Source organism: Anthonomus grandis, chromosome 5, assembly GCF_022605725.1.
Source record: "Anthonomus grandis grandis chromosome 5, icAntGran1.3, whole genome shotgun sequence".
NCBI lineage: Eukaryota > Metazoa > Arthropoda > Insecta > Coleoptera > Curculionidae > Anthonomus > Anthonomus grandis.
The window spans coordinates 25,745,025-25,754,121 of record NC_065550.1 but is presented as its reverse complement, the minus strand read 5'-3'; the positions used below and the strand labels follow the sequence as shown (position 1 = coordinate 25,754,121).

General features: G+C 31.7%; 1 protein-coding gene across 1 annotated transcript in view; it reads left to right on the top strand.

The window, feature by feature from the left end:
- The window catches only part of LOC126736643 (LIM and SH3 domain protein Lasp), a 29,799-nt gene extending 21,236 nt beyond the window's left edge, over positions 1–8,563 (top strand). Inside the window, exons 4-5 of the mRNA XM_050441103.1 lie at positions 1,012–1,380; positions 6,333–8,563. Coding sequence (XP_050297060.1) covers positions 1,012–1,380; positions 6,333–6,516 — 553 coding nt within the window. The 3' untranslated portion in view covers positions 6,517–8,563. The remainder of the gene's footprint in view (positions 1–1,011; positions 1,381–6,332) is intronic.
- The last annotated feature ends 534 nt before the right edge of the window (positions 8,564–9,097 follow it).

Here is a 9,097-nt window from a genome sequence, read left to right as displayed (position 1 = left end):
TCGTGCACACTTCCAGGCCATTGCACGTCTATACTTGTGATCCTTTCCATTGCATCACATATCATCTAAACATTTAATGAAGCAACATTTTTCTATTTATGTACTCATCGCCAAACCGCCCGCCAGGTTTTTTAATTTGTATATGGGTACAATCAAGTGCGCCAGTTACGGTGGGAATTCTGTATTTTTCCATCCAACTTGTCTTAGTTTCTTTTAACTGTCGTTCAGTTGTTGGAAACATTATCCATTGATCTGCCTTAACCATAATTTTTTGTGCAACATAATCTACAGTCTTACACACTGTTGTTCTATCAACACCAAAATCATTTGCAACACCATTTTGAAATCCAGGGTCACTAATATATCCAAGAAATATTTCCATATATTTTGTTGAAGAAAGTGCACCACCTCGAGTTTCGTTGCTATATGGTAAGAAATAGTTCGTAATGAGCTCAATATTTTCATTTTCAAACCTTAAAAGACGTTTTGCACTATTTAGACTTACATCTCTACGATACATACACGATATTGTTTAATTTTACGAATATTCATAAATGCTGCCATAATTTACAAACTTTAAATTATAAATCTTATGGTAAGGTAGCATCAAATCGACCTTGCGAAAATAAAAGTATTTACTTAATAAGTTAAGTTTTCATTTGCTGTTATTCACCCCGACCGTAAGTAAACACTTAAAATAGTTGCTTTAGGAGTAATAACTCGAGATAGCAAGTGTTTGCTTGACAAGTAGGACTATAACTTTTATTATTCACTTACTGTTAAGAATTTACTTAAAAATTAGAAAGTAAAAGCATTTACTCTCTTTTATTCACCTCACCCATTGGCTTGATAAATAAGACTTAATGAATTATCTGTGGAATGAAATATTTTAAATTATGAATCCAGAGTACATAATTTCAATACATTTTATGAATTTTGTTGTATTTTCCTTGAACTGCTGAATTTACATTTTACATGGACAAATTTTCATCATGGCAAAATCTCTTTCAGTAACGTGACTTACCACGGAGACCTGCAACGTAAAGCGGAAATGGAACAACGTAGGCAACTAAACGAAAACGGAAACGCCGAAAACATCACCGCGAATATAAGTAAAACGGTCACAAGTCAGCCTATCATGAATAATGTAGCGCCTATACAGCATCCGGCTGTTGGTAAAATAGCCGACTACGATCCACAATCGTCTAACCATCAATTCCAAAGCCCCTATTCGTCGAGAACGTCACAAACGCTGATATACAACTCTGAAACTAGCAGTAGCGTCCTGGAACCAACTCCGAATAGGCAAATCGGTTCGGTCCATGATATGGATCCGATTAATCATAATTATGGGTCTCTTGGTATGGGTAGAGTCTATAGGTAAGAAAATTTATTTTTAAGGAAAACCAGCTTTACACTTGGATTTAGTTTCATAGCAAATATAAGTGACGTTTTATCAGCAAAAATAGGATTCAGAAGAGTTCATTTATTTTATGATAAAAAATATATAGAAATTTGGGGTTGTTACGGTTTCTTTAAGGAGATTTAGGGGATTAAAGAATAATAACACTCACAAATTCTAAAAAGGATGTTTAATTTAAATCTAGTAAATGTCTTAATAGTTAACTGGCCTTAACTGCTTGAAAGAACTAAGAAATGAATTTACTTACTACATTAGTAAATTACGGGTTTTAACTGCTTAAAAAGTAAAAAAATTATTTCAATTGCCTAGAATATCAATAACCTATAATAAAATAACGAGGTCATCCATGTACACCACATCGAACTTACTTAAGAAATTTTCATGAATCACAGAGTCGAAAGCTTTAGAAAAGTCAACGAAAAGATTCACACGACCTCAATCTTTTATTGCTCGGATCTAAAAGAAATTGGGTTTGAGGAATCTTAAATTATTACAATTACCTGATTAGGAATGATCGGTAAATAGTCGGTTGAAGTTTGTTTAGAATTTGGATTACATTGAATTTAAGCTGATTTTAACAAAAGGAAGGGTTAAAAATGTGTATTTAAAAATAACGAGGTAAGATGGTTATGCAAAATAATTATATATACAAGCACAAATATATATACAAATAAACGTTAATAGAAAAATAATAGAATTTACATGCAGTTTTTTTTAACCATATATGCAGCTCAACATTAAATTAGGCACACAGAACTTTAATGGTCACTTTGTTATAAAGACATGTAAAACCTATTCTATTAAAATTGGACATTACAGAGAAAACAGGAATGTTCTCTCCTGTTTTACTGCAACTTACTATAATTTCATATTTTTATTGGGCACTTAGTATTTTGTTCCTTCTTTTGACAGAAATTGATTATACAACTTCGAATTAACATCAATGAACAGATGGAGAATAGGAAAAAAGGAGATTGGTACAGATTCTGCAAGAATGGACAGATGTTAATACTAAAGGGAAATTTAAGCATTACCTTTGAAAACTGGAATATTCTCTGAAAACAGAAAAGGAATTTGTAATGAGACATATTAGAACAGTTTGAATAATAATTGCAGATGGGTTATTAAGCGTAGTAGTTTTCCCTTATTGCAATTATTTTCCTTTTTCAATCAATTATTAGCAAACATCAAATTATGTTCATTTAGCAGGAATGCGATATTTACTGTCTTTGAATCATTTATACAGTGATGAATAAGTCAACATTTTATTGACTTTTCAAAAATCATAAAAACCTTGATTGCATATTTAATGTTGATTTTAAAACACATGAGGCAAATCATCTAAGAAATATTTTGGTTGATGTGACTTTGAAAAATACAGGGTGCGCCAGAGAAACTTACTTATTTGAAAGGTCAATAAAAACAAAAGTACTTCAATTATTGTTTTAATTTTTTTTTTATTTGACAATACAATATCCCAATTTTTTTTTCATGCAGTCTTGAAAATGACATCGGATAAATGGCGACCTCTATTGCGCATACACTGATAAAGTCGATCTTTGAAATTCGTATCCACTCTTTGCAGCATATCAATCGGTATGTTGGCAATTGCGTCGCGAATGTTGATCTTGAGGTGTGCTATGGTCCGTGGTCGATCGACATAAACCAGAGATTTCAAATAACCCCATAAAAAGAAATCGCATGGAGTCAAATCTGGAGAGCGTGCCGGCCATTGGAGATAGCCTCTGAGAGAGATGAGGCGGTCGGGGAAATGTTGTCGCAACAAATTCATTGAGTCTCGTGCTGTGGCTCCATCTTGCTGAAACCACACGTTCCTAACGTTCATTTCTTCGAGTCTTGGAAGAAAAAATTCCTCGATCATGTTCCTGTAACGAGCTCCATTCACGGTAACTGCGCGTTCGTTTTCTTAAAAAAAAAAAGGCCCAATTATTCCCATTACCGACATCGCACACCAGACAGTAACTCGCTTACAATTAAGTGGCTTCTGGTGAAGCTCACGTGGATTTGCACCACACCAATAACGCATGTTTTGCTTGTTGACGCAGCCGGATATGTGGAAGTGACCCTCGTCACTGAAAAAAACGACCGCGTCTTCAGGCAGGTTGTCAACCAGTATTTCACATGCATTTTGACGGGCAAAAAAATCGCGTTCAGTTAATTCTTGCACAACAGCCAATTTATAGGGATGAAATTGAAGGTCTTTATGGAGAATTCGTTGAACAGTGGTGTCAGAAATTCCCAAAGCAGCTGCGTGTTTGCGAGCCGAACGCACAACTAACTGCCTCACTCTTTCGACATTTTCCGGAGTTCTGATGGTCCATTGAAGTCCATTTCTGGGTTTAGCGACACTTCCACACTCCCGAAATAAGTTAACACAGGACAGAATCGAATTACGGCCAGGAACGAGTCTGTGGGGAGGAATTTCAAAGCGAGCACGGAAGGCACGTTGCGTAGCAACAAGTGAGCGACCGTTAGAAAAGAAGCTCTCGACTGCGAAGGCCCGCTGCTCTCTAGACCAGAGCATGATGGCAACTGACTGGAGGGAGAAACAAACTTGGGAACTTCCCCCTCTAGGTGCGCCCCCTCTACCCGCCCAACTCACCGCGCGGGAATTTTTTTAAATAAGTAAGTTTCTCTGATGCATCCTGTATTATTTGTAATACAACTCAGATCTGGTAGGGATAAAGACTGAATAATTATAGATCTTGTATTAACTAACCAATAAGAACAGTTTTAAAGGAAAGGCCCAGGTTATACCAAAAATTACAAATCATTACATAATAGAAGTAATGCATACTAGCAATTCAAGAATGATTAAAACACTCCAAAGTAGAGGAACTATTTATCTTGCTGGTTTTAATACTCTACTATAGGAATGTAATTTTCGATATGTACATGCTAGTAGTAATGATAAGTACAATGATTTTATTTCTAACATACTGAATGCTTTAGACATTGTTGCTCCCTTGAAAACAATTAAAATATTTCCTAGATATAAGTTATGGTGGAACAATTCTATTAAAAAAGCTACCAAGGCAATGGATTTTAGCTATAAAAAATATAAAAGTAATATAAATCAAAAAGAAATGCTGCAGCATAAAATATATGGAAATAAATGGGAAATGTTGAAAAAGTACTGAGTCTAGATGAAGTGGAAATAAATAAATGGAACATTGAACTAAATTCTTTTTTTGTTGAGAGTGAATGAATTTTTAATAGACATAAATAAAATAGTAAGTAAAAAAGTAGTTCCCGAAGTAGTACCTACCTCGGGAACATAATTTATCCACTACATTTAACGAGTTCCGTTAAATAAGGTATATTGATTTAAAGAAAATCTTGTTTGATATGACCAATACGTTAAATCTAGTTAAAACATATTTCAACTCACTTATAAACGCATTTGAGAGCATAAAATAGCCATCCTCACTTGAAATAGGGGACACACTTAAACACAAAACACAAAAAAATATCAACAGTAATTTCCATTCCAAAAATAAATAATTTTAAAATGGCTAATTATTTAAAACTAATAAATGTTTTGTGTTGTCATTGGCAATGTGCTAATTGCCAACCACATAATGATAATGAAAATCATTGACAACCACATAATCAGTGATTTTCATTTGGGTGTACTACTAGGGGACTGGAAGCGAAATATTGATCAAGATCTAGTTACTGGTGCTATTTTTTCAGATGTCAGAAAGGCTTTTGAAACTGAATCGAAAGCGATTGATGGTGAAATTGGGGAGTGTATGATTAGGTGGTATTGTTTTGGATTAGTTTTATAATTATCAAGACTTAAAAAATAGAAAGCAGGTACTTAAGATTAATAAGGGGTAAATGTAGTGTTTTGCCTTTTTTTATTTTTCAACATCCGACATACTTAGACTTCAAATAACATTAAATGAAATTATGAAATCAGTATATAATTGGTGTAGTTTAGATCATTTAAGGGTAAATATTAAAAAAACTAATTACATGATTATAGCAAAGGAATCATTTTGAAGACCAATAGACCTAAACATAAAGGTTAGTGAAAATACTATAGAAAGAGTATCCAAATTCAAATGTTTGGGGATTTGGATAGATCGGGATTTAAACTTTAAAGCCCATGTATTAAAAAAATTTCATTTAAAATATATTATTTGTCTAAATGTTCGTATTATCTAAGTCCTTGGACCAAAAAAAACGGTATGAATCTGCTCTAATATTGCCACATTTTAATTATTGTCCCAAGTATTTTATTTCTTTTAGCCGACCAACCAAGATTGACGCCTATAAAAGAAAAGTTACATAATTTAAAATGGTTGCCAGTTAAACAGCATCTATTTCTTAATACGCTCACTTTTATACTAGGAAAACTAGAGAGATTGACTCCTAAGAAAGAAATGTTATATAATTTAAAATGGTTGCCAGTTAAAGAGCGTCTATTACTTAACATCACAGTACCTGTTGGGGAAGGTCCCATACAAATGCTGATATTGATAATTATAATACATCTAATAGAAATAACTTATTTATTACAAGTTACCCAAGCAAGTATTCAGAATTCTTTGTTTTTAATGGGTTAAGCAAATATAATATGCTGCCAGCACAAAGAGGCTTTAAAGAACCATCTGTTGACAACCCTGAATGGTGGATCTTTACATGTTTTTGTATATAAAATAATGAAATATTTATTGGCTTTGTTCTTCCTCTTTGGATGTAATTTTAGTGAAAATTTATTGTTTTTTTTTTGTGTATACTGTACATACAAATTATTTTTGACTGTTATTTGTATGTTGATTAGTTTTTTGCCTGAATAAATGACAGATATACACTTTGCTAGTGCAAACATTGTTAACGAAACACGTTTGAATTTTACATGAAATGCTTCAATTTTTAGGGCTATGTACGATTACCAAGCCGAAGACGAAGACGAGGTAAGTTTTCAAGATGGAGATCTAATTATCAACGGGAGCAGCGTTGACAGGGGCTGGATGACAGGTCAGGTCCAAAGGACGGGCCAGGTAGGCATGTTGCCCGCCAATTATGTTCAACCTTACGACCCTGTGACACAAGGTAACTGAATATTAACACGAAACACAGCAATAGTAATAAGTTGTTTAAATTATATATATATATTTTTTTTATATGTTGACAATGGGTTCTCGGCTATCTAGTGACATTTTTGAACCTTTCATGTCTCAATACTCAAATATATATAATAATTTAGGTTTTTTTAGTTTCACTTATGAATTTCTACTTATCTACTTATGCTGAGAATTGGTTCAATTTTTAGTCCCTACTTCTAAAATGTAATAAAACACGATGAATCTTTCAAAATAAACAAGATTTTTGATGATCTGTTAATATACAGTTACCTTCTAGTAAAGGTGCGAAACTATTAAAAAATATGTTGCAATAACATAATATTCACATAACAATGTAATTTTTTTAAAATTTTATTCCCAAAAAACCAACCTGGTTTTGCCTTATTGGGAAATATATTTTCTAACTATGTAATTACTAAAAAGTGGCATTTTAACAACATTTTCATAAAAACGTGCCTTTTTATTGCCCAAGTGTTACCTTAATTATTTTAAAATAACACTATAATAATTGTTTCAATGTTAACAATCGTAATAGGAACTTGCCAAATGTCACTAATTATTAAACCTCACTGTTTTACCACATTTAGGAAAACTGTGTTCATCTTCTGTAATATTATAATTTTTAAATGTTATTAGTAAGAAAAAAAGCATTTTTCAAGGAAAATCAATTGACTTAGTTGCAATATTAAGATATAAAATAATAATACATAAATTTAGCACCGGAGCCTGATGGTGCCTTGGTAAGGCAAAACATACAGCTATAAAAACAAACTATGATTTTTTCGTTTTTGTATATTTTTTATTTTAATTTTGTAATTATAATGTTTATGTATGAACATTAATGGATTTTCGATTATCACTACATTTAAGTCAAAAGTTATATACACATCCATATTTTTTATATGTTAACGTATCGTTTGTCTGAATAAGAATAAACCATTCCTTTTTGCATTTATTTAGGACGTTTGTGCCTTGAACTTAGACTGAGTAGACTTTTTTGGTGCTAAAAAACCATTCATGTCAAATTATCTATAAAATATTTTAACACTTTTTAAATTGTTAGGTTTTTCTTTAATGCTACTAAAAAAAAAGTGTTTCATTTGTACAAATTAAATAATTAACACATTATGAACTGAAGTGGATGAGAGTACATTAGTTTTGAGATAATATTACTTAAGGTACTCACGTAAATTTCCAGAGTAATTTTGGCCTATTTTCTCTGGAACATAAACGATTGTTCAGTGTAGTCCTGAACCTGTTAACTTGTACTGGATATTACAGCATAACAACCTCATCCAGTGTCTAATTGTGCACTGGTTTCACTTAAGACTCAATTGATTACCGGCTATTGAGCCAATTTAATCGTTTGATGTTTTCTTTACGCTAATTGAATAAATATTTCATATTGTGGTGCTAGTTTATAGATAATCATGTATACAGGATACAAATTATTACATGTTCAAATTAAAGCAAGATCTTACACTTTTTATCATTTACTTGTTAATTTAACGAATAATACTGGGTGTATGCTTAATGGGGCCATTTATTGAAATCTTTCTTTAATTTGAACTTTGCCTTTAACGATCGCTCTATATCTATATTTGTAATACCTTTTGGTTATTTGTAGATAACAATTTTCAAGTAATAGGCTGTTTACAAGTTCTTGCTATAGAAAAAGGCACTTCTTTTCAGTTTCTTTATATTTCGAGAATATTTAATTTTTATTATGAATTAAATCGTTTTGAGAGAGTTAGTTTTCAGACAGGAACATTTTCAAATATACATTTTATAGTTATTTTTGTATTGCACATTTGCCTTAGCTTAGTAAATTTATTGCATTTATATTCGCGTTATACATTATATTATTTTTGTAAAAATTACTTTTTAGTTTCCGTATATATAATAGCGTTAAAATATCTTATTATTAAGTGGATATATTTTGTTTATTGTATTTTCATCATATTATACCATTTGTAACTTGTTTTTCAAATTTGTAGACTATTAAACGACTATTATTGTTAAAGTGTATTTTATTATAAAATTCTTATTATTGAAGAACCTTTTATGCATTTGAACAATTGGGGGATTGTTTTGTATGTTATATAGTGGGGTCGCCTGGCCTTACGGCAGGACAATGGAGTGGTTAATTACTAAATCTAATACAGAGGTCTTTTGTTAATATTAACATAAATTATGTGAGAAGTACTAAAACATAATTAGACTATAATAATAGATACTACCATTATAGTACATAAATACTAAGGAACAACATTTTTGACAGGTTAAAATTATAAATTTTGAGAATAAAATAGACAAAAACATCGATTAAAGTTAAAATGGATAAAAACACGGATAGACCAGTCATCTACAAAAGAAATCACAGATTAGTATCTAAGCAAAATATTCCTTAAGATTGAACTGGTTAAACAATTTAAGTTCTTCGATTATCATTGTATATTTTGATACAGGCATGGTGAGGAGACTTTTCAGAGTGTGAAGTTTTATGTCTTGATAAACCAAGGGCAGGGGAATTTCTTGTACTGTACTTATGCAGCTC